We start from the raw sequence: 25,387 nt of genomic DNA, 5'->3' as shown, positions 1-25,387 counted from the left end.
TCTTGTCTCCCTGCACTGGCCGTGGCTCTGTAGGACCCAGCCTGATGAAGGCCTGTCCGGGGTTGAAAACAAGCTTAGGTTTGTGATTTTTTTAAAAAAGCGTTACAACGCTGAGGTCACCCAGCCCGGCCTTCTTCCATCTGAATTCCTATCTCTGTGATGGAAATGCCCCCGGAAGGGTCAAGGCAGGGGATTTGGGAGGTGTGTCTGTGTGACTGTGTTCTTCCTTTACTCTGTTTTATTTTACTTTTCTGAGTTGGACTCAAGAAACAGCCCCCAAAGTCAAGATGGCTCGCCTGGGAGCGAAGGGGAGATGCACCGAAGCAACGGCAATCAGGGTCTGGCGCACGCTTTCTCTTTCTCCAGCCTGCCACCGCGCTGGTCTTAGGGATGTCCCACGTCATCCCTGGAGGTTAGGTGGTGCCTTTTCCAGGTCGGTATCCAAAGGGAACCGCTCTCCACCTCTCTTTGACAGGGCGGGGGCTTCTTTCTCATCCCAATGCGACTCCACGCCTGGAAATTGACACGGGTTAATAGAATTGACTACGGAGGGCCACGGAGAGCTGGGCCCTCTTTGGGGGCCATTTAGTTAACTATGCCTGGATGGGGGAAAGCGGGCCGGCTAATTGGCGCTCTTGGCCGCCGGCTCTGCACGGCCGCAGGTGCAGCCTGATCCTGGTGCCGTCCTCGTGCAAGGAAATGGTGGGAAAGGTGAAGCCACGAGCCCCCAGCAGCCTTGCCGTTTCTCACTCCCGGAAAAGCGTGTGTGGAGGGAAGCAGGTCTGGCGCGCCTCTTTCCAGCAGGGCGTAAGCCTCTTAAAAATCACACTGGCTACCACTCCGTTTCCGGACCCAGTTCAAAGTGTGGGTCGTTACCTATAAAACCTTTATATACTTTGGGTCCACCATGCCTGGCTCTCCCCCTATGAGCCTTCTTGGCGCTTCGGATCGCCGGAGGAGGCCCTCCTCTCAGCCCCATCGCCAGCGCAGGTGCAGCCGATGGGGACACGAGACGGGGCCTTCTCGGTGGCGGCTCCCAGTTCCCTTCCTAGCACTCAGGAGATCAGGCTGGCTCCCCCCCTTCCGTCCTTCCGCCTTCAGATGGCTTTTCGCAATCAGTCCCTGAATGCCAGTTTTGAATTAAGATTGTTTTTAACATTTCACTTGATTTTTATTATTCAACTGTATTTTAATTAGCATATATCTTAATTGTTTTTTAAATGTTTAACTTATTATGTTTTTAATTCCATATCGTGAGCCGCCTTGGGTCTCCTTATTGGTGAAAAGACAGTCTGTGGATAGAACACATATATGAATAAATAATAATAATGATACTATTTCTGGTTGCCACAAGCGTGGAGGGTGCAAAGCCTGGCCCTCTAAATAATGTTGGACTACAAATCCCAGTTTCCTGCACCATTGGCTGTGTTGGCAGGGGCTGGTGGGAGCTGTAGGCCATCTGGAAGGGTGAACAGTGAGTGCCCAGCCTGGTCAGAGATTTTAGCTGTGCCTTTCCATGTATTTGGGAGGAACCAGAAGTAAGGAAACGGTTAATATGAGGAGATGATGGCACAACTTAGTAAAGGTGGAATAACTTCCTCAGATGACACCCTTAGCTCTTGAGAGGAAAAGTAAAACACAAGAACAGGATGCTAAATAATAATAGCCCCAGTTCTGTTTGATCATAAACGTGGGCTGCAGTGCATCATATTATATGTTTTAGACCTGTTTCCATGAATGCATGTAATTCTAGTTCATTTGCATAAAGTACTGATTGATTAAACTCTTAAGTAGAATTTTTCCTTCGCTGAGAATCTTTGTTTCTAACAGAGTTTTTACAACCTTGAAATGCTGTCTAGAGGTGTGGCTGAGCGGGACCTTTCTAGTGTGGGGTGAGTGACTGTCCATCTCTCCAGCCCTAACCCATCGTTCCCTTCTGCCTCCGAATTCAGAGAGAGGCCCGCCTCTCTGCTCAGTGTTTTCCCCCTCTCTAAAGTCAGTTGAAGTCTGTTGTTGGAAGCCATCCCTCCGTTTGTTAGTTTGCTGTGGATCTGTAAGTAATTAATCCTTTTAATTCTTTCTTCTGCTGATGTCTCGGAAGGCGTTCTTGAATGCCAGTTAATGAAAAAAAAGGGGTGGTTTATTGTGGGGATCTGGAAACTATTCTGCTCTGTGAATCCCTGCGCTTTGGCTGCACGGCTCATGGAATCTAACCAAAAATTAAAAAAAAATACTAGTATTAACATAGAACACTCCTGGCCTTTGGGAGAGTAGCAACTACACCCCAGCAATCTGGAATGGGAGGTCTGGAACAAGCAAGCAAGAAAGGGAGACTTTTCCATGGTAACCTTCATACTTTATTTTATAGGACGGTCCCGGCCATCGTTTGGGGAAGATTCCCCCAGTCTTAATCCAACATGTCTGGTTCTTGATCCCAGTTAGGATTTTCCTTGTTGAATTTAGGTCCCCCGCTCTTCTTGGCCAGCATGACTTCGCTGACCCCCAGCAGGGTGACTGCCATCTGGGTGGCCAAAACGATGCCTCGGTACTTGGACACAAAGGGGTCCAGCAGGCCTTCCTTGACCGCGTCGACGGTGCCGGCTTCCTCCGCTGCCGTCTGGATCCCCGTGTTCTGCCGGCCCAGCTGATGTTGCGCCTCGACCTTCGCCATCACCTCGTTGACGGGAAGGCCTGCGTTTTCCGCCAAGATGGCCGGGAGGGTTTTCAACGCCTGGGAGAACTCCAGGACGCCGTACTGCTCCGAGCCCGGGTAGTACCTCCCCAGAGTATTGAGTCGCACCGATAAGGCCATCTCGGTGGCTCCGGCTCCGGGCAGGAGCCGTGCGTCGCCGCCCAGAGCCTTGTAGACGTTGACGCCGTCGTGAATGGCTTCCTCCAGGCAGTCCAGCAGCGGCTGGGTGGCCCCTCGCAGCACGATGGTGGCCACCGGGCTCGTGGTGCCGTCTTGGCTGAAGACGACCACGTTGGTGCTGCCGATCTCGGTCGTGTAGACCCGGAGGCAGTGCCCGATCTCTTTGGTCGACGGAGCCGCCACCTGGAGCAGGAGAGTGGCTCCGACGGCTCGGCATAAGCACTGCAGCTCCTGGCGGGAAGACAGACGGACCACCATCATCCTGTACCTGTTGGCGTAGAAGAGGGCCTGATCGTCCACCTTGCCTCCCACCACCACCGTGTTGATGCCGGCCTTGGCGATGTCCAGAATGTGCTGCTCCACCAGGGTTTCCTTGCCTTTCTCATAGCTCTTCAGCTCCGAGGCGCTGTTGAACACGGCCGTGTTGGTGGTTTCCATTCCCGACGGGCCAAACGGGCAACAGTAGGCTGCGATGCGGGCTCTTTCCACCCTCCGGATGACCCCTTCGGCTTCTGTGCAGAGGACCACCCCGTCCAGGATGCAGGAGTCCGCGATGCCACCGCCGGGGACTTTGCAAATCCGGAGGAGACTGGGGTCGAATGGGCTGCCGTCCGCAGGCAGCACCATGATGCACCCTTTAGCCACCAGTTTGGACAAGAACTCCTGGTAACCGAAGACCTTGCTGCCCACTGTGCTTCGCAGGGCCCACGCCACCTCGTCCACGTCGCGTGGGTTTTTCAACACGTGGCAGGCCAGGCCAGGCAGAAGCCGCAGAGCCTCCTTGCAAGCCATCTCGTAGCCCGCACGGAGCTGGACCACGGGGAGCCCCGATCTCAGCAGCTTCTCAGCGTTCTCCAGCAGCGCCCCGGCCAGGAGGATCACAAAATTGGTGCCGTCTCCCGTCTCCTCCTCTTGCGTTTCGGCGGCCGTGCGCAGCAGGCAGGCGACGGGGTTCTCCAGCTCCAGTTCACGCAAGATGGTGGCCGCGTGGGCGGTGTGGAACATCTTCCCATAGTGATTGACCACCAGCTTGTTGTGGCCCAGTGGGCCGTAGCAGGTGCGCAAGGAGTGGACCAACACTTTGCAGGCGGTGAGGTTGCCGAAGAGGGTCTCCTGGAGGCCGCTGAAGTACTTCAGGCCAGGCTTGAGCATCTGAGGAAGGCCTGGGGCCACGGGGACGTGGGCGGCCATCTCCTGTGGAGGTAGAGCACAGGAGCATTGGGAAATGGAAAGGTCCCATCCCCGGATCACGCCGAGATTTAAGGATGCCGGAGCAGACCCCAAGCAAAATGTTGCATGGCTCAGTGGTTTGGGTGGCTGGACTCCATGATCCATAGCATCCCTTCCAGCTCTGCTGTTCTAAGATGACTATTATTATACAGTACGACCCCCGTATCTGCAGGATCGGTATCCGCTGTTTCAATTTGCCATGGTTTTCCATAGCCTTATATACAACATGCAAGGCGCCCTCTTAAAGATTCCTATATCCGCAGTTTCGGTCCTACTATAAATCCACACGCTAATTTCAGGAATGAATGACATCCCTTTTGTGATCCTCTTTGGTCCTCCAACTCCTCCGCCCGCCAGGCTCCCTCTCCACCCCCCCTTCTCGGTTTCCTCTTGCTGCCCCTTCTGATGCCTGAAATTGCTTTCCGGGACACCAACTGTTGATGGGCTCTTTTAAGGTTTTACCTGCGACTTTTAGATTCTCTTGGTAGTTTTGGCCTTTTTTTTTTTTTTTAAATTTTCGTACACCTTCCCTAAAATCTAATAACAAAGAAGCAGGGAGCGGCTACCCTGGCTGATATCTTTGGCTCCTTCACCGCATTGCAAGGATCATGACTAAGGATATCACACACACGTGGGTGTGTGTTAAATTTTCTCATCCCCAAGGGGGGGGATGGGAAAAGGGTGTCTCAATAGGAAAGCTGCTGCCCTGGCATACCTTGACACACAAGACACCACGTGTGTGTGTGTGCAGGGGGGGGGGAATGGCCCATGGATTGAAGATTTCAAAAGACCAGCCTGTTTTCCTGATTATCAGTATTTGCAGAAAACGGTGGGGGCAGGGGCCTTGCTCAAAAGTCTTGTACACTCAATGTTAAATGCTTTGCAGCTTGTGCACAATATAAGGCAAAAGTTTTCTGGGGAAAGCCCAAAGCAAAACAAAACATACACACTCAAAAAAACCACACACATTTCTGCCACATGTTCACAAATATAGATAGATAGATAGATAGATAGATAGATAGATAGATAGATAGATAGATAGATAGATAGATAGATAGATAGATAGATAGATAGATAGATAGATAGATAGATAGATAGATAGATAGAGAGACAGACAGACAGACAGACAGACAGACAGACAGACAGACAGATAGACAGACAGATAGATAGATAGATAGATAGATAGATAGATAGATAGATAGATAGATAGATAGATAGATAGATAGATAGATAGATAGATAGATAGATAGATGATAGATAGATAGATAGATAGATAGATAGATAGATAAGAAAGAAAGAAAGAAAGAAAGAAAGAAAGAAAGAAAGAAAGAAAGAAAGAAAGAAAGAAAGAAAGAAAGAAAGAAAGAAAGAAAGAATAAATGAATGCATGGATGAATGAAACTCTAATATTTCCCATAAAAAATTCTGAAGTGTTTCATTCTTGCTCATGGGAACGAATCCAGCAAAGATTTTGATTCCTAGACGTAACTGACTAAAGGATGTGTGGCTGCGGGAACCAAGCCGCCTGTGTAAGGTCCTTTAGGATTAGCTCCACAGCTGGTCTCCAGTACCCCACCACCAAAGGATCAGTAAAGGTCAGAATTAGTACCAGCGGTGGTTTTTGGAAGAATTGGGGGGGGGGTCTCATGGGGCCGCCCCTTCGGCCCCTGCTCAGTACATGAAGGGATAACCTACCGAGACCTGGGGAGGAAGTACTGGCTCCCTACGTCCCGCCGGGAGCCTCGAGATGCAAGAATAGGGATGCTCGGAAACAACCGTTAAACAGCTGGGCCAGGGGAGGGGTCCCGGGGGAGATGATGTCACAGTGATGTCACAGTAGTCCATTCCGGCAGCTGGCGAGGGCCCTGGCGGTGGAGAGCCGTCCAGCCGTGGTCTTTTTCTCCCACACAGTGCTCAGAGCAAACGCAGTGGAAAGAAGCTCTTGGTCTCTGCTCCTTTTGGTGCCTGTGCGTTTGCCGAGACAACGTCCTTCGTGGCCTGGGGGGCAAAATTCAAGGAGAAATGGAAATGCAAGGAGAAATCATCGTGGCACGTGGACAACGTGGGGATTTAATGCAGCGAGAGCTTTTTGTGGCTCAAAACCCACTTCCTCAGACACAAGGGGCCCAAATCCTGTTGCTTAGCATAGTAAATTGCGCTAGAGTAGGCCCATTAATTCAATGGAGATTTAGGGAGCCAACTCTTCCGTAAGGTCGTTTGATTTGTTGCTGCACGAAAGTAGAGAAGGCCCATTTAAACCAGTGGAACTCACAGGGGAGGGGACGCAACAAATCCCCATGGATCCAGCGAGCCTCCAATGTGTGCCGTTTGCTACACCAAAGCAACAGGATTTGGGCCGAGGAACGGCCACCCCTTCCAGCAGTGGTTGGAAGAAAATAGAGATAACAGAAAAAGTTGGTCATTAACCCAGGAACTGGACTGAGATCGAGCTGTTAATTGCTTAAGAGGCCCTACTTAAAGTGATAAATTTTCGAGGCTTGCATGTCAGATGAATGGTAAGAGATGACTCGTTTGTGGGAAAGAGGTTGGATCAAGGGCAGCCACACATAAGATATTAAAAGAAGTTGGGTGATTGATATATGTACATCTTTAGAGATTCATGTAGCCAATTTTTGTGGCTTATTCTCTTGTCTGTCTTGTTCATTTTTCTGTACAGCAGCCACTGGGAGATCTGTAAGCAAGTAACGACCCTTTGTTCCTTTGCACGGAGCAGATCCTGTTTGTCTGACTACAAAGCAGAGGTGCGCTGCTGGCAGAAGGTGGCAAAAAATGTTTGCACTGGAAAAATTTTCACTGGGTGACACACACGAGATTTCTGTGACTGAATGGGTGACAGTGTTAATTTGTGTGGATTCCAGCAGGGCAGGTGTCAAATCAGCACCAACGGAGTTGAGCAAGTAGCATCAATGCGCAGGGAGGGGCTACCTATATAAGCTGAGAGATCAACTTTCTGTTTTCTTATCTTTTCTAGATTCACATGCGGATTGGAACTCCGGCGCTCCCCTCCTCTTCCTCTGATGATCACTTCTTCCCCAGTTCTCCTCCTTTCAGGCAAAGAAGTGGCTGCTGTCCAGACTTTCATGTGAAGAGGCTAACCCTGGGGGGGGGGGCTTCTTCATCTAAACACAGCCGTTTGGGACCCGTTCGTGGCGGGTGGGGGCTGATTCCGCTTTGGAGACTGCTTCTCCATTTTAAAAAAATCATGACTGTCTTCTCTTTCCAGGACCTCTGTTAACGGCTGTTCTGCATTTCTTACTTCTTGCATCGAGTGGGTGTCTAGATAGCCGGCCCAAGCAGGCCTTGAGGTTTATCCTATCCACTGGCATGCTGGTGGGAAAGGATTCCCACCCACCCCCTGTAATGGGATACTTAGAAAGTCATCACTGGGTAATTGGCTTAATGACTGCCCCTTGCAAGAAGACTTTAATGGCTTTGGTAAACTATCCTTAATTTATCCAGCTCATGTGGCTTTCTCAACAGCAGCTGCTGCCAGCTGTGGTCTGTCGAGGGCCTGGGGGTCCACAGCAAGGTGAACCAAAACTAACCATTTATGGCTGATATGGATCTTTCTCTGCACATAAACAAAACGAATATTCTCAGCTCCTTCCACAAAAGCACAGATAGATCTGGCTTTTAAGGACGACGAGTCATCGCAGAGCTTTTTAAACCGTTCATGTTTTGGATCACAGCTCCTGGGACTCCACAGCCCCGCTGATTGCAGGATGCTGGGAATCGTAGTCCTCCTTCAAGGTGTGCCAGCTCAGCAGAAGAATATGGAGGGTCACGTTCCACCTTGCTATCGGCCAGACTTGAATAAATCACCTTGGCAGCCCTAGCTAGGCAGAAAGGTGAGGAATGGATGCTTTAAATAAATAATAATCATTTTAAAATGAATGAATGAATGAGTGGTAAATATAAATATGTAGTGGCAGAGAATCGAGGAAGAATTTCCAAGGCTGTGCTGTTTAGGCGAGTGCATTCGGTAGGCATTGTCAGAATGTAGATTCTACTCTTAAAAAAAAAATCAACCCGGTTTATGAATGTGGGATATTGTGCCCCTCTGTATCCACCACTCAAAATGCCAGGAAATGGCCCAATATTGCTGTACAATGTTGAATGTTGACAAGACCAGTGGCAGCAGTGAAGATGGTCTACACGCAGTGTTTCCCAACCTTGGGCCTCCATATGTTCTTGGACTTCAACTCCCAGAAATCCTCGCCAGCAGAGGTGGTGGTGAAAAGGCTTCTGGGAGTTGTAGTCCAAGAACACCTGGAGACCCAAGGTTGGGGACCAGTGGTCTCTGCTTCCTCCCACTGACAGAGTGACACCACAGAAGGAAAAAACCCAGAAACTGACTCCTTTTCTTCACACACCCTCCAACAGAAAGCAGGGCTGTTTTTTTGGCAACTGTGATAATGAGGAAGGGGAGGCAGCCAGAAGAGAAAACAGCCTGAAATGATGTTGATTTGCAAGATCTGAGCAGAGCTGTTGATGAGAAGACATTTTCGAGATCATAAACTCATATAGTTCCCACATATCGGAAGTGACTTGATGGCACATAACATCTCTGGACATCTTTCCTTAATTACCGAACAATTGTATAGTGACAAGAATGGTTGAGACTGTGACAGGATATAGGCACCTAAGCCCTGACAACACCGAGTAAGACCCTCCTCAGCTACAGAGCAAAAAGCAGTAATTGAGTGAGTTTCTGAACATTTGTTCTCTATTCGTTTTTACAATGTTTTCTAAAATATTTTTGCAACCAGACACAGAATCCCTTTTTCTGCACGGATCCCTGATTAACATTTCTTCACACCATGGATCATTAAACATATGGTTTTGGCTGCCACCGGGATGGCCATGAACTCCGGCGGCCTTAAAAACTTGAGAGTCATCAAAGACCAGTGAGCCAAAGCTGCTGTATGGAACCTCCATGTGCTGAAGCAGCCTATCTTTGACTATGTTGGGGAAGGAGCCGGGGGGGGGGAACAAACCAGAGAAGATTTTACTCTGATATCAGTTTTAGGGATCTTCCCAGGTTCTAATCAGAGGCTGGAAGTCATGAGTCTCCAAGTAATAAAGCTATCATGAATTACTTACTAAAGAAAGGAGCAAAATTTCAGATGTAATAAAATTCTATTTCCAAAGCAATATAATGAGTGGGAACACAGCTTTCTGTTTCTGCAAGCCTTGCACCGACTCCTTCCCCCCCCACAAAAAAAACCCCACCACTGTCAGCCTTGCACTGTGCAGTATAAGTAAGGAGTAAGATTTTCTAGTTACTTCTTCTGAAGAGTATTTTGTTGTATTTTTCAGAAACAATTTCCAACCCCAATGGCTCATGTTTTATGTCTAAAACCAGTCTTAAACCCACCCACCCCCAAGCTGTGTAATTCGTTAAGAAAACAAATAAGGGGGGACATTAAGGACCATCAATTGGTGGTGTTTGTTTTGATGGTGGGGCTTTGTAGTGGGAACCCATGACTTTCAAAATTCTGGCCGCATTCTGAGGTTGAACGCTGTGGCTCAGATTGAGGCGTTGTGAATCTGCATTTGTGCTGGGACTTCCCCCCCCCAAGGCCATTTCCCCCCCCCCCCATTATCGTAAACTCCAGGGATACAGGCTTGTGTGGCGGGACTACTCAAAGCTCAAAACCTGGACATCTGTGCCGGACACAAAGGAGAAGCCTCCCTGTTCCATCTGGCTTCCCGTCCTGGATTGAGGGGGGCCTCTCAGAAACCACGTTTGGAATCCGTGGACCCCGTGCCCCGTTTCTGTCCCATCAGCCCCTCTCGCCTTGGCCTCTGCCGCCTGTCAAAGCTGACCCCCTGACCCGCCAGCCCTCTCTTCTGGACAGACACCGCCGGGGTCACCCGACCTTTGCCTGTTCTTTCATGCCCCGGCTGTCCCTCCAGCTGCTGACCTGATGCATTCCTGATCTCTTGCCTTTCTGTTCACTTGGCCTCCCCTCCTGCCCTCTTTCACATGATAATGTCTGTGCCTGAAGCATTTGGTCCCGGGGTTATAACTAAAGGCTCGTGGGGTGTTTTTTGAGGCTATGGGTGCGAAAAGCGAGGCAAAGAGCAGGGGGACGCTTAGAAGAGCAAGAGAAACTGCTCTTCCCAGGGGATGGCACACACGCTGGCCTAGTCATGGTAACATCAAGGTGACCTTGGCAAAACAAGTCAGACAGCTGGGAATTCTTGCTGGGTCCCTCATGGAGGCATCATCTTCCCTTGGGACTCATTCTGTCATCCTCTCTCTTTTTAAAAAAAAGACAACTCATTTCATGCCCCCCCATTCCATTAAATTTTTTTGGTGAGTCTTGCCTGTTGTCGTCATCGTCCGATGCCATCGCGGCACAAAACCTCATCATCTTAGAACTGTGGGACTGGAAGGGACCCCGTGGGATCATCCAGTCCAACCCCTGTCTTGGAGGAACCATTGGATGGGGGAAATCGAACTCTCAACCTCGGGCTCCACAGCTCCAGAGACCTAAAGCATTGTGAGCTAGCTATCCGTGACTTATGGCAACACTCATAGGGATTATCCGGTATGTGAGATATTCAAGAGATGATTCGTTGTCGCCTGGGTGAGTTGGCGTGGCTGAGCAAGGATTTGAACCCAGGTCTCTTGTGTTTGACTGCATAATTCTATCCGCTACAATGCACAGAGGTGGAGCCTTGCCTGCCAGGTTCTCCAAAGACTGGTGAAAGTGGTGGTAGAGGAACTGTGTCTGGGATGGAATTAGGGTCGCGCAGGTGAAGAGCACCACAGTCTGGGAGATTTTACCCAACTAATTTCTCCAAGAAACTACTGTGCTGCTATGGCCGGTAGGCCTTAAAAACACAAGCAAACTGGGAGGAGATGCTGGCCCCTGGTGGGCAGAGGCAGACCGGGCTTGAGATCCGGGACACGGCTGTAGAAATGGTAAAAACCAGCTAATGCGGCAACCCACGGAGTGGGGAGAGCAGAGCCCATTGTTCGGAGGCCATCCGTTCCGCTCCCCGCCTTGCGCCAAAGGGCACGGGAGCTGTCTCCTCGGTCTTCTTGCCTGCCTTCACGCCTGGCTTTCTAGGATGGTGAAATGGCTCGGGGGCAACGCACATAGACATGCCTCTGTTCTAAGCCAGTAAACTCTGGTGCCAGCTGAGAAACAGCAAAGATGAATGAATGCCCAAGCTTTAGAGCTACCTCGTGAGCAAAAGAAGAAGATTTCCCTTCCTTCCTGAGATTGATCCCTTGGCTTGGAGAGCCACAGAAGGTGGTCAATCCTATCCAGCTGCTGGGAGGGTTCACTCAGGGGCTCATGCCCTGTGCTGCCTTATGTACAGCGCATGCGAGCATGCATGCATGCGCGCGCGCACACACACACACACACACCATGGTTGGAGTTTATGCTGGCCTCATGTTGGTGCCAGGGTTTATATACCGTATTTTCCATGTATAAGATGCCCCCATGTATAAGACACTCCCCACTTTTCTAATCCAAAATTAAGAAATCTAAGTGGGGCTTAGCAAGTGCAGGGGAAAAGGGATCAAAGTGCTGCAGGATCGCTTTGATCCCTGCTTTCCCTTCCACTTGTTTTTCTTCTCTCCTCAGCTTACTTCTGTGTATAAGACAACCCTTAATTTTTATTCTAAAGATTTTACCCAAAAGTATAGTCTTATACATGGAAAAATATGGTAAGATTCACACAAGGAATGGCAGCTGTTGAGAACTGGTAGCGATAATAACCTTTTTACTGCAGAGTTGGAGGGCACCCTGTAGGATCATCAAGTCCAGCGACTCTCAGGGAGACACCATGGGGGAATTTGAACTCCCAACCTCTGGCCTAAGCCACTGAGCTATCCAGCAGGTAAAGCTAGCTCGCACCCCTAAACCAAACATCGGATCAGAAATTGATAAGCTGGGTCCCAGGCAGAGCTGCCAGCTGCTGGTCTGGAGATGGATGGTGGGCATGATCAACCCTGAATAAAGAAAAGAAAAAAGCGTCAGGGAAGTGGCAAAGACTTTTTGCGCAATGCACGCTGGTTGGTGGCTGGAAAGTACGTTTAGGGGAATGGACACAGAGAGGCCAAAAACTGGATGTATTTATTTATTTAGAAACACTGGTGGTCCCTCGTTCGGCGCGATAACCGCTCTTAGAGTTAAGATGCGCAGCTTCAGTGGCATCAGATAGAAGGACATGTCTGAGAAGAGGAGCAAAGTCTGTACAGTAAATGAACTGGTGCAAGGTGGGAGGAAAAGAAGAGTTGCTCATGGTTGCTCGGTGGGCTTTCCCGATCATCGTTTTCTGAGCAAAGAGGTGCCCCGATTGTGGGCGAAGCCAGACACGTTCGAGGCACAGAATCGGCAACATTCTGTTTTGCAGCATGATTTCCCAACAAGACAAGCCTCTTGATCCAGACAGAAATAGCTGCATATATGTGGGTGATGCTGCGGGCCTGAGAATGAAAAGCCGCCCTCCTCATTGCTTTGAGGTCTTGGGGAAAGGAGCTACATGCAGCTGCTCCAGGGTCCACCCTGGCAGTACTGTGTGTGTAAGGGACCCCCTCGCCTCCCTCTCCCCCTCTCTCACGACCCTCCGCCTGGGAGAAAAATCCATCTGGAGCTTCATTATTAGCAACAGGCCTGGCCGTCCAGGTAGCAGAACATCTTCCATCCACTGCCAGGAAGGTAGATTAGCTGGCGGTTTTGCACCGTCTTATCAGCCCAGGAGGAGCCGCCAGTGGCCTGGATTATTAGCGAGCTCCCAGCGAGCCCTGTCATTAAATCCCTATCTTCTGGTTGCCACCACCCACGACTCAGGCGGTGGCGCAGCTTTGATAGCCATGAGTTGGCAACGGAGGGTACCGCGGCATAGGGAAGGAGCCTGGGGCTTGGTCGAGGAGAAATGGCAACGTACAGCTGGGAAAAGGAAAGGAAACTTAACCTTGAGGGATACAGTGGTTCCCCCCCCCGCCTTGTATCGGTCGCTCATCGGAATAGGGCACTACGCAGGATGGGGTGCTTCACTCGGAATCTAACAGATTATACTGCTCCTACGGAGCGTTCCTTAAGGGTCGTGATTTGTACTTTTTCCAACCCTGGACTGCAAGGAGAACAAACCTATCCGTTCTGAAGGAAATCAGCCCTGAGTTCTCACTGGAAGGATCAGAGCCACCCAGAGTGGTAGAATATACCAGATGGGTGGGATATATATAAATAAATAAATAAATAAACAAACGAACGAACGAACGAACGAACGAACGAACAAACGAACAAACAAACAAACAAACAAACAAATAAATAAATAAATAAATAAATAAATCCTGAAGCTGAGGCTCCAATCCTTTGGCCATCTCAAGAGAAGAGAAGACTCCTTGGAAAAGACTCCGGTGTTGGGAAAGTGTGATGGCAAGAGGAGAAGGGGACCACGGAGGATGAGATGGACAAGGTCATCGAAGGGACCAACGTGACTTTGACCCAACTCCGGGAGGCCGTGGAAGACAGGAGGGCCTGGTGTGCTCTGGTCCATGGGGGTCACAAAGAGTCGGACACGACTTAACGACTAAACAACAACTTGTAGGATTTCTTATTTATGGGAAGAAAGTTTGAAGTTTTTGGGTTTAAAAAAAAGAAAAAAAAGAAATCAGAGTGTTTACAATCCTAGACAAGGACTGCACGTGTACACACACATAGAGAAGCACATAGGTTGTTTCAGAGCCACTAATCCCTTTGTCCAGGTCCTGCAGGGTTAGCGGCCTGATGAAAATAAAGGGTCCCGCTTAGGCTTGTCGCTAGACTAAACCACTGCTTTTTCTCTCTTCTTTCATCCTCTTTCTCTTGGGTCCCTTCCTATAAAAATGGCCAACCGTGACATGGATTCCAAATATTTCCCTATCTGGTGTTCGAGATAAAGTGCACCCTAATCAACCATTAGTGCCAAATGTCTCCCATCTGTGATTGGGACAACCGCAGCCACTTTGCACGACACGTAGCTTATACGAAGAGTATCGGGCAGTGGCTGAGAGAACATAGTCACAGAACCAAGGTCTTCCTAATAAGGTCTTCTCAGATATGGCAACGAATGCATGATGCTGTCACCCAAGGGAGGTCAGTGGCTCTGTTTCCCTTAATCACTATGGCTCGTATCAAAACCACATTCCTGCGCCGGAAGGCTCTCCCTTGGTTTCCAGGAAGGTTAATAGCTATGCATTTCTGTAGCCTGGAAATATAGAGCTTTTGTCCGGCTTGGCCTTCGCCAATCCTACGAGCTACAAGTTGGCCGCTCGGATTTACCCAAGTGAGAAAAGCCTTTAATTTCATACACCAACGGTGTCAAACGAAGCTATGCAGCGGTCAGTCCATTGGGTCGCCTTGTCTGTGCAAAACCAGGGCAACTGGGAGCCCATGTCATGGTGATTTCCATGGTGGCATCTCTACCTCCCCCCTAAAAAAAGCTGCCGTCTGCATCCCATAAAAGTAGGGCTGCTCTCCGGCAGGGAATACGGCTCTATCGCTGTCTGGGACTAGTCACCCCCATCTTACACGCTGAACTGCAAACCTACACCCTGATTAGGAAAATATGCCACAGTGGATTAAAATGGCCTTGCATGTTTTAAATACAGGTTTCAGTGAACAAAACTAAGCCATGCATATTAAAAAGCAAATGACGCCAAGCTATACATCCCGAGGGTTCCAGTAAAAAAGTACTGTACATATAGAATTGGACACAAGACAGTGGTACCTCGCAAGACGATTATCCCGCAAAACGGTTTTTTTCGCTAGATGTTGACTTTTTGCTATAGCGATTTGCAAAACGGTTTTTCCTATGGGGGATTTCACTGGACGATGATTTGGTCCGTGCTTGGCAGACCGTTTTTTCGCAAGATGACGATTTTTACAGCTGATTGGCGACTTTGCAAAATGGCTTCCCTATGGGCAATTTTCACAAAATGGGTGTTTTCGGGACTGATGCTTCGTAAGACAGCGATTTAAACAGCTGATCGGTGTTTCGCAAAATGGCTTCCCTATGGGCGATTTTCGCTGGACGATGACTATTTCCCCCCACTGGAACGCATTAAACGGGTTTCAGTGCATTCCAATGGGGAAACGCTTTTTGCTAGACGATGTTTTCACAAGACAGTGATTTCAATGGAACGGATTAACATCGTCTAGCAAAGCACCATTTAATATTTACAATGAATGTAAATATTCAAGTAGAATTAACCCTATTACAATATCAAGATACAATCGAAACACTATTAAAATATTAAAAATATTGTATTTTCAAAATATAACGCATAGGGCATACTCAGTCCTATATGAGTGATTAGAAAAGATCATCAAGTGTAAGGTTGTGTCGCTGGAAGTGAAGACGAAGATCATTCACACCATATTCTCAAAAGACTTTCATGGCCGGGAGGCGGGATCCGATGCTTATTGTAGGTTTTTCGGGATGTTTGGCCGTCTTTTGGAGGTTTTTCTTCCTAACGCTGCCGGCCACAGAGGCTGGCGAAACGTTAGGAAGAAAAACCTTAAGAACACAGCCAATCAGCCCAAAAAACCTACAACAACCATCGTTCACACTCTTGTGTTCCCAGTCACCATGTACAGGTGCGAAAGCTGGACAGTTAAGAAAGCCGAAAGGAAGAAAAATGATTAATCTGAAAGGTGGTGCTGGAGGAGAGCTTTGCAGATAACCCAGGACGGCCAGGAAGATGAACAAGTGGATCCTGCGTCAGATCAAGCCTGAACTCTCTCTGTAGGCAAAAAGGTTGAAGCTGAGGCTCTCCTACTTTGGGCACATCCTGAGAAAGCAGGTTTCTCTGGAATAGAGAATAAAGCTGGGAAAGGTAGCAGGAAAAGAGGAAGGCCCAATACGAGATGGACTGAGTCCCTAAAGGGAGCCACTGGTTTCAGTTTGCAAGAGCTGAGCAGCGCTGTTGAGAACAGGACATTTTTGAGGTCACTGATTCATAGGGCCACCATCCAGCACATAACAAAATAACAGCAACAAAGCCCCAGGATACAATGTGTATGTGTGAGAGTATAAGTTTAAAGTTTAAGGACAAGAGGAAGACCCAGTGTGAGATGGCCTGACTGCCTAAAGGAAACCACAGGCTTGAGTTTGCAAGAGCAGTGCTGTTGAGGACAGGACGTTTTGGAAATGGCTCATTCATAGGGTCACCATAAGTCAGAGGCCACTTTATGACACATATTAATAGCTTTGTCGTTGTTTAGTTATTAAGTCGTGTCTGACTCTTCGTGACCCCATGGGACCAGAGCACGCCAGGCCCTCCTGTCTTCCACTGCCTCCTGGAGTTGGGTCAAAGTCATGTTGGTCTCTTCGAGCCATCTGTCCAACCATCTCATCCTCTGTCGTCCCCTTCTCCTCCTGCCTTCACACTTTCCCAACATCAGGGTCTTTTTCCAGGGAGTCTTCTCTTCTCATGAGATGGCCAAAGTACTGGAGCCTCAGCTTCAGGATCTGTCCTTCCAGTGAGCATGTTAAAAGCATGTTAGTAGGTATTAATACCCCTTCACGGATTGCTGCTTGTCATGGCGAAGGGGCTTGAGTAATTCAGAGAAGCTATGGGCTAGGCTGTGCAGGAACATTCAAGATGGACAGGAACTATTTATTTGTTCAGGGAAATCAACCCTGAGTGGACGACAAAGGATGAGATGGCTGGACAGGGTCATCGAAGCGACCAACATGAATTTGACCCAACTCCGGGAGGCCGTGGAAGACAGGAGGGCCTGGCGTGCTCTGGTCCATGGGGTCACGAAGAGTCGGACACGACTAAACAACAACAACATGCTTTTAAGCTCCATGCATTGATTTGTTCCCTTTTAAAGCAGCCCGGATGGGTAACGGTCTGACCCTTGCTCTTGTGGCAGTGAGTTCCACAGTTCAACTGTGCACTGTGGGGAAGAGCGTCTTCTCGTGTGTCCTGAATCTGCCCCCCCCCTGCCCAGTCAGCTTTCATTGATAATCTGGCTGGATTCCAAATATTAGGGGGGGAAATGGTATTTTTTCCCCTCTCATGCTCCACACCCTCCATTAATTATATGCACTTCTACCATAGCTCTTCTGTGGCCTTTTTCTGAGATAAAAATACCCCAAAAGTGTAGATTTCTCTCACAGAGGAGCTGCTTATTTTGCTTGCCTTTTTGTTTCTGAGTTATATGGAGAGAACTTGAAAAAATTTATTTTTTTCCCAGAGAATCCTAGAATAATGGATTTTTTTTTGAACTACAACCTCAGGATTCCCTAGTTCTGGAAGTCATAGTAAAGCAACAACAAAAACTAAAAAGCACTTTTTCAAGGTAATCCTTGAATTGAAGGGGAAATTGTAATTTCATTCCGTTCCTTCTGAAGTTCTTTCTTTAAAAGGGCCTCTCATGTTCCCCGCCCTTGAGTCAAAATTATCCAATGAGGTGATGCTGTGACTATGATTGACAGGTCGGTAGGCCTCCCGCTCAGGTACCTTTCTCTTCCCCTCACAGCCTTGAGGTTGCGGAGTGATTGACAGCTCGCGCCTTTTCATCATCCCGCCCACACTTCCTACTAACTGCCGGCCCGTTTCTTCTCGCGAGCTTGGTTCCCAACCGTCGTTTCCCTCCATTCCCCCCCTCCCCTTCTCCTCCTGTATCTGTCACTCAAAGGGCGCGGCCTCCTACCATTGGTCAGCCCCGCCCACTCCTGTGTAAATAGCGGGGCCAGGCGCTCCTCCACAGGCACCGTCTCGTTACGGGCTCCGCCTCCCCACGGGCTCCACCCACCCCGCCCGATTGCTCGCTCTCCCATTGGTAGACTCGCGGCGCTCGCGCTCCTCCCCCTACAGTTCACCGTTTGATCCGTTGCCCGGGGAAACGTTGATAAGTGGGAGGAGTCTTGGGCAGGACCATTTGCAAGGGGGGGGAGAAAGAGGTGCGAAGTTGGGATCCTGGAAAGGTGTGTGTGTGTTGTTGTGGGGGGGGGAGAAAATGGGAAGGGGGGTATTTGGTGGGGGGACGACGATTTATGGGGGTGGGCGGGGGTCCGAGTGGGCTTTTGCAAACTGCGTTTTTTTGGGGGGGGACTACAACTCCCAGAATCCACCCAGCCAGCCGTTGCCTGCTTGGGACGACAATGCCCATCGTTCCCAAGTGGCCAAAAAATATATAACTTTTCCAAGGCCTGGGTGGTGTGTGAAGCCTAATTAATAATAATAATAATAATAATAATAATAATAATAATAATAATAATAATAATAATAATAATAATAATAATAATAATAATAATAATAAAAAGAGATTCTTGGAAGAGGTAGCCATCTTCATCTGTGCGTGCATATCAGGCAAAACCCAAAGAAACAAGGACAGAAACAGGTGGCACCTTAAAGAATAACCATTATATTTAAATAAGCTCACGTTAAAATATACAGTAATAGTCTTTACGGTTGCCACCTGTTTTTGTCTATTTTTTATTTTCTCTCGTTTCACTGGGTTACACCCTCCCCCCCATAAGAGAGACTTTTGTTAGCTGCTTTCATTACTAGAGTAGGATGAGGGCTGGAGGATGATTAAGGATATTTGCTTGGACTCCACAGATGGGTTACGGGAGGGGGGTCATAAGTAAAAGGCAGGGGTGTACCAGGAAGAGGATGAGCAGCGTGGGGAAGAGGGTGTAAGCAGGCTCCGCTGGGTGAGGGAAAGGGGTATGTAGATCAAGGTGTGGCTAGCTAGCAGTAGACTTTTGGTTGATCCTGCTTACGTTTTATTTATTTATTTATTTGGTATGTCATCTTTGGTGGCCTGCGATGCTTCCTTTCAGTCCTGAGGGTGGAAATTTGCCTTGGACCGGTCGAAGTTGCCCACCCCTGGTTTAGATCCAGTTTCTAACCGGATACTCTCATCCGTTATTTTATTATTTAGTTATTTATTTATTGAGCTTCTATGCCACCCATTTAGACATAGTCTAAATTTAGAGCCTAGGGAGGAAGTCCCAACAGGAGCGAGAACTCCTGGGGGGGGGGTAGGTGGCAGGGGTTTTTTTTTGGTGGTGTGTGGGTGGGAGAGAGCGCTCGGGGCCACAAAACTATGGCGTTGTCTCTTATTCCTGCCCGCTGTGTGCCTTGTATCTCTTAAAAGCTGTACAACTCCTTGCAGGATCCTGTGCTGAAGGATGAGCGCCCGGAGGCGCGGAACGCCTGGCGAGAAGAAAGGACGGAAGAGTGCTGGCCGGGGCGCAGCTGCTGCGTCTCTGCAGAGGACCGAGACTCCCCTGCCGCCCATCGTCCCCGAGAAACCACCCGGTATTTCCACTGCCGTGTTTTTTTAATCGGGCTTACGGTTCCTTTGCTGCTCCTGAGTTCGGTGGCTTTGATCCCTCACCTCGGGGGGTGTTTGGCGCTTTTGACGTGGCTCTTGAAGCTGGACTGAACTCTTTCGGGCACAGTGGGCCTATTGGCTTTTGTGCTTCTCTGATCCATCCAGATTCTGCACCGCGCCGGGGCCTTCTTTGACCCCAAGGGACCGGGGGGGGGGGGGCGGTATGGCCAACCGAGTGAGCCCCATAGATCTGTCCTTTGGGTCTGTTTGGGGAGTCTTAGGGAGGTGCCAGGCAGGCATGGCCGGAGCCTCGTCTTCCCTCCCTCCCAAGACCACTGCAAAGTTCAGTTCAGCCCCAAACGGTCTCCTGACATTTCTCATGCCTTCAATCAAGCCTTTTATTTTTTGCAGACAGAAAGGCTAAGGTGTGCTTTAGAAAGAAAGAATAAAGAAAGCATGCACTCCGTGCTCCTTAGAACACGGCATTTTGTCTCCCTTGTTAGAACTTCTCCTTTTGTGGTCTCAGCCTTGAAAGGCCAGGCGATGCGCTGCCCATTTTCGGGGAGGGTCAGGGAGCCGATACGTGGTCCTGGAAAGATTCCGGAAACTTCCATCCAGGGGTCGCCCTCCCACCCTGCCACCTGCCTCGGTCCCTCCGGTCACCCGATTTCCCTCTTTGCTGCCGGTGGGTGCAGGGGGGGCCCTGGTTCGGCTCTCTTCCACCCACACTTGGAGGAAGAACCTCTGGCCACGTTTTTACCTCTGTTCACGGTTATCCACGGCCATTTGGAAACCTTTCCGGAAAAAACTAGAGTTTGCATGACGCCAGCGCTGGGACCCATGTGAGGTTTGTGTGTGACTGGCTGCACGGAATGTGGGAGTTGTAGGTGGGAACCCAAGACTCGTTGGGAGTCCTGCCCTGCTGAGAACGGGTGCCATCTGATATGCGCCCTGGGTTGCATTCCAGATGTCTATGTTGACGTCCTCTTTCATGGGCAGATCCGAGGGACTGTCTTAGAACCAGCATCGGGCAAATGAATTGGACAGGTGGGGTTTTCCCCATCCTCGCCAACATTCTGACTTAAGCGTTTGGGCCTTTAAAAGATACTGCACCTCGTAAAGAGATGTTCATCTGGATGACCAAGGGCTTTCCAGAAAAAAAAATGTCATAATTCCTTGTAATTTTAGAAGAGGTAGCCATGTTCCTCTGTGCAAGCCTACCAGGCAAAATCCAAAGGGGAAAAAGGAACTAAAGTTAAAAAATAAAAAAAGACAAATACCCTCTGGCATCTTAAAGACGAACAATTAGATTTTAACGTAAACCTCACATGAGAATATAGTAGTTGTTTTTTGGTGCCACAAGGTTTCTGTCCTTTAAATTTATTTTTAATGTTAGGGTTTTGTTTTTTTTGGCCTGATTTTCTTATCCCCGTTCTTGCTGGACTCCGGGTCAGGAAGTGTCTTTTGCTCCTTCTACAAATCTGGATGCTGAGACCATCCAGTCACTCTGCTGGTGTGCGTCCTCCTACCCCAGATTTGTACCTTAACCGGTGCCACAAGGCTCCTGTGTTTGTGTTCCTCTTTTAACACGTTACCCCAGTAACCCTGTGGGTATTTCCAGCGGGCAAACTAGTGCTTCCCTCCCAGCCGAATGGGAAGCTCCTTCACTCCAGTCCCATCTGCCACAACAGGCGGGGAAATGACATCCCCCCCCTTCCCCGGCCAGGCAGCCAAATGCTGTCAGAATTGGGATGTACAGGCGTGGTGTGCGCTCCAGGAATGGAAGCCACAGGAGGGTTGTATTCAGTGAGCACAAGAAGTTTGATTAGGGAACAGGGAAGTGGAGAGGGGAGAGGAGATGAAAGGAGACGAGTGCGAGAGAACAAAGAATGAGAGGGACCAACTTGAATGCTGGTGCCATCGTGGAAGGAGACCCTCTTAAACCATTACAGGAGGGTGGAAGTGGCAATCCTGTCCAGTCTGTTTCCCTTCTGCCTGCTCCACCAGATGATTTTTTTTGCCCCTCTGTGACTTACTTATCAATATGGAAACAGATCGGTCGTTTTGGGTGGGCGATGGAGAGGGGGACAGAGTTTCTCTGGTGAACAGCACCACACTTCAAATTGTTGTTGTTGTTGTTGTTTAGTCATTAAGTTGTGTCCGACTCTTCGTGACCCCATCGACCAGAGCACGCCAGGCCCTCCTGTCTTACACTGCCTCCCGGAGTTGTGTCAAATTCATGTTTGTAGCTTCGGTGACCCTGTCCAACCATCTCATCCTCTGTCGTCCCCTTCTCCTCTTGTCTTCCCATTTTCCCCAAATCATGGTCTCTTCCAGGGAGTCTTCTCTTCTCATGAGATGACCAAAGTCTTAGCGCTTCAGCTTCAGGATCCGTCCTTCCAGGGAGCACTCAGGGTTGATTTCCTTCAGAACAGATAGGTTTGTTCTCCTTGCAGTCCAGGGGACTCTCAAGAGCCTCCTCCAGCACCAGAATTCAAAAGCATCAATTCTTTGGCGGTCAGCCTTCTTTATGGTCCAGCTCTCACTTCCATACATCACGACAGGAAAAAACCACAGCTTCAAATACTGGTGATAATCCTCACAAACGCTAATTGGATGGACAAGGGGAGGGGAAGTCCAGAAGGAATGTGCCACCGTATAAGGGAATATGTCTACATTTTTAAGTGGGTTTTTAAGGAGAGGAGAGGATGAAGAGAATGCCATGTTGCCTCTTTCTGTCTGCTTTGGGGAGGATGATCAGGGATGAAAGGGGGGTTGGGGGTCCAGCTACCGAAGAATACTCGTCTGGGGGTGGGAAGGAGGGAAGAGGAAGCCGATCTGACCCAGGTGCAAAAACAATCCTTCCTTCTCCTCCCTCCCTCCCTCCCTCCCTCTCCTTCCTTCCTTCCTTCCTTCCTTCCTTCCTTCCTTCCTTTCCTTCCTTTCCTTCCTTCCTTCCTTCCTTCCTTCCTTCCTCCTCCCTCCCTCCCTCCCTCCCTCCTCTCTCCTTCCTTCCTCCCTCCCTCCCTCCCTCCCTCTCCTTCCTTCCTCCCTCCCTCCCTTCCTTCCTTCCTTCCTTCCTCCCTCCCTCCCTCCCTCCCTCTCTCTCCTTCCTTCCTCCCTCCCTCCCTCCCTCCCTCTCCTTCCTTCCTCCCTCCCTCCCTCCCTCCCTTCCTTCCTTCCTTCCTTCCTTCCTCCCTCCCTTCCTTCCTTCCTTCCTTCCTTCCTTCCTTCCTTCCTTCCTTCCTTCCTTCCTTCCTCCCTCCCTCCCTCCCTCTCTCTCCTTCCTTCCTCCCTCCCTCCCTCCCACCCTCTCCTTCCTTCCTCCCTCCCTCCCTTCCTTCCTTCCTTCCTTCCTTCCTTCCTTCCTCCCTCCCTCCCTCCCTCTCTCTCCTTCCTTCCTCCCTCCCTCCCTCTCTCTCCTTCCTTCCTCCCTCCCTCCCTCCCTCTCCTTCCTTCCTCCCTCCCTCCCTCCCTCCCTCCCTCCCTCTCCTCCTTCCTTCCTTCCTTCCCTCCCTCCCTCCTCCCTCCCTCTTCCTTCCTTCCTTCCTTTCCTTCCTCCCTCCCTCCCTCCCCCCTTCCTTCCTTCCTCCTCCCTCCTACCTCCCTCCCTTCCTTCCTCCCTTCCTCCCTCCCTCCCTCCCTCCCTCCCCACTTCCTCCCTTCCTCCCTCCCTCCCTCCCTCCCCCCCTCCCTCCTCCCTCCCTCCCTCCCTCCCCCCTCCCTCCCTCCCTTCCTTCCCTTCTCCCTCCCCGTCCCTCCCTCCCCCTTCCTCCCTCCTTCCCTTCCTCCCTCCCTCCCTCCCTTCCTTCCTTCCTTCCTTCCTCCCTTCCTCCGTCCCTCCCTCCCCCTCCTCCCTCCCTCCCCCTTCCTCCCTTCCTCCCTCCCCTCCCCACTTCCTCCCTTCCTCCCTCCCTCCCTCCCTCCCTCCCTCCCTTCCTTCCTTCCTCCCTTCCTCCGTCCCCTCCCTCCCCCTTCCTCCCTCCTTCCCTTCCTCCCCTCCCTCCCCCCTTCCTTCCTTCCTTCCTTCCTCCCTCCCTCCCTCCCTCCTCCCTCCCCTCTCCTTCCTTCCTTCCTTCCTCCCTCCCTCCCTCTCCCCTCCTTCCTTCCTTCCTTCCTTCCTTCCTCCCTCCCTCCCTCCCTCCCTCCCTCTCCTCTCCTTCCTTCCTTCCTTCCTTCCTTCCTTCCTTCCTTCCTTCCTTCCTCCTTCCCTCCCTCCCTCCCTCCCTCCCTCTCCTTCCTTCCTTCCTTCCTTCCTCCCTCCCTCCCTCCCCCCTTCCTTCCTTCCTCCCTCCCTCCCACCTCCCTCCCTCCCTCCCTTTCCTTCCTCCCTTCCTCCCTCCCTCCCTCCCTCCCTCCCCACTTCCTCCCTTCCTCCCTCCCTCCCTCCCTCCCTCCCTCCCTCCCTCCCTTCCTCCCTTCCTCCGTCCCTCCCTCCCCCTTCCTCCCTCCTTCCCTTCCTCCCTCCCTCCCCCCTTCCTTCCTCCCCTCCCTCCCTCCCTTCCTTCCTTCCTTCCTCCCTTCCTCCGTCCCTCCCTCCCCCTCCCTCCCTCCCCCTCTCTCCCCCCTCCCCCCTTCCTTCCTCCCTCCCTCCCCCCTTCCCTTCCTCCCTCCCTCCCCCCCTTCCTTCCTTCCTTCCTTCCTTCCTCCCTCCCCCCTTCCTTCCTTCCTTCCTTCCTTCCTTCCTTCCTTCCTCCCTCCATTCCTCCGTCCTTCCCTCCCCCTTCCTCCCTCCCTTCCCTTCCTCCCTCCCTCCCCCCTTCCTTCCTTCCTCCCTCCCTCCCTCCCCCCTTCCTTCCTTCCTTCCTTCCTCCCTCCCTCCCTTCCTTCCTTCCTTCCTCCCTCCCTCCCTCCCTCCCCCCTTCCTTCCTCCCTTCCTCCGTCCCTTCCTCCCCCCCTCCCTCCCTCCCTCCCTCCCTCCCTTCCTTCATCCTTTCCCTCCCTCCCTCCCTCCCTCTCCTTCCTTCCTTCCTTCCTTCCTTCCTTCCTTCCTCCCTCTCCTTCCTTCCTTCCTTCCTTCCTTCCTTCCTTCCTTCCCTTCCTCCCTCCCTCCCTCCCTCCCTCCCTCTCCTTCCTTCCTTCCTTCCTCTCTCTCCTTCCTTTCCTTCCTTCCTCCCTCCCTCCCTCCCTCCCTCCCTCCTCTCCTTCCTTCCTTCCTTCCTTCCTTCCTTCCTTCCTTCCTTCCTTCCTTCCTTCCTCCCTCCCTCCCTCCCTCCCTCCCTCCCTCCCTCTCCTTCCTTCCTTCCTTCCTTCCTTCCTTCATCCTTCCCTCCCTCCCTCCCTCTCCTTCCTTCCTTCCTTCCTTCCTTCCTTCCTCCCTCCCTCCCTCCCTCCCTCTCCTTCCTTCCTTCCTTCCTCCCTCCCTCCCTCTCCTTCTTCCTTCCTTCCTTCCTTCCTTCCTTCCTTCCTTCCTTCCTTCCTTCCTTCCCTTTCTCTCCTACTTTTCCTTCCTTCCTTCCTTCCTTTCCTTCCTTCCTTCCCTTTCTCTCCTACTTTTCCTTCCTTCCTTCCTTCCTTCCTTCCTTCCTTCCTTCCTTCCTTCCTTCCTTCCTTCCTTCCTTCCTTCCTTCATCCCTCCCTCCCTCCCTCCCTCCCTCTCCTTCCTTCCTTCCTTCCTTCCTTCCTTCCTCCCTCCCTCCCTCCCTCCCTCTCCTTCCTTCCTTCCTCCCTCCCTCCCTCTCCTTCCTTCCTTCCTTCCTTCCTTCCTTCCTTCCTTCCTTCCTTCCTTCCTTCCTTCCTTCCTTCCTTCCTTCCTTCCTTCCTTCCTTCCCTTTCTCTCCTACTTTTCCTTCCTTCCTTCCTTCCTTCCTTCCTTCCTTCCTTCCTTCCTTCCTTCCCTTCCTTCCTTCCTTCCTTCCTTCCTTCCTTCCTTCCTTCCTCCTTCCCTCCCTCCCTCCCTCCCTCCCTCTCCTTCCTTCCTTCCTTCCTTCCTTCCTTCCTTCCTTCCTTCCTTCCTTCC

General features: G+C 50.7%; 1 protein-coding gene, 1 long non-coding RNA gene and 1 pseudogene across 4 annotated transcripts in view; 2 read left to right on the top strand and 1 right to left on the bottom strand.

Annotated features, from left to right (window-relative positions):
• The first annotated feature begins 1,033 nt into the window (after positions 1-1,033).
• Positions 1,034-9,277, top strand: LOC110087751 (uncharacterized). The gene is made up of 3 exons (XR_012080324.2): positions 1,034-2,053; positions 7,095-7,971; positions 8,507-9,277. It is a non-coding gene; the product is annotated as an uncharacterized LOC110087751 (long non-coding RNA).
• On the bottom strand, positions 1,917-5,480 carry LOC110087750 (T-complex protein 1 subunit theta pseudogene; annotated as a pseudogene). The gene has a single exon (XR_013537501.1). The product of XR_013537501.1 is annotated as a T-complex protein 1 subunit theta pseudogene (transcript).
• Positions 9,278-17,953: 8,676 nt separating the features above from the next.
• DNAH2 (dynein axonemal heavy chain 2) overlaps positions 17,954-25,387 on the top strand; it is a 138,794-nt gene continuing 131,360 nt past the window's right edge. For both annotated transcript variants that reach the window (XM_072977163.2, XM_072977162.2), the window contains exons 1-2: positions 17,954-18,070; positions 19,267-19,412. In XM_072977163.2, the coding sequence (XP_072833264.2) occupies positions 19,283-19,412 (130 nt within the window). In that variant the 5' untranslated portion in view covers positions 17,954-18,070; positions 19,267-19,282. The remainder of the gene's footprint in view (positions 18,071-19,266; positions 19,413-25,387) is intronic.

This window comes from Pogona vitticeps, chromosome 6, assembly GCF_051106095.1.
Source record: "Pogona vitticeps strain Pit_001003342236 chromosome 6, PviZW2.1, whole genome shotgun sequence".
Classification (NCBI taxonomy): domain Eukaryota; kingdom Metazoa; phylum Chordata; class Lepidosauria; order Squamata; family Agamidae; genus Pogona; species Pogona vitticeps.
Note: the sequence above shows the minus strand (reverse complement) of the source record. Positions and strands in the feature narration are given on the sequence as shown.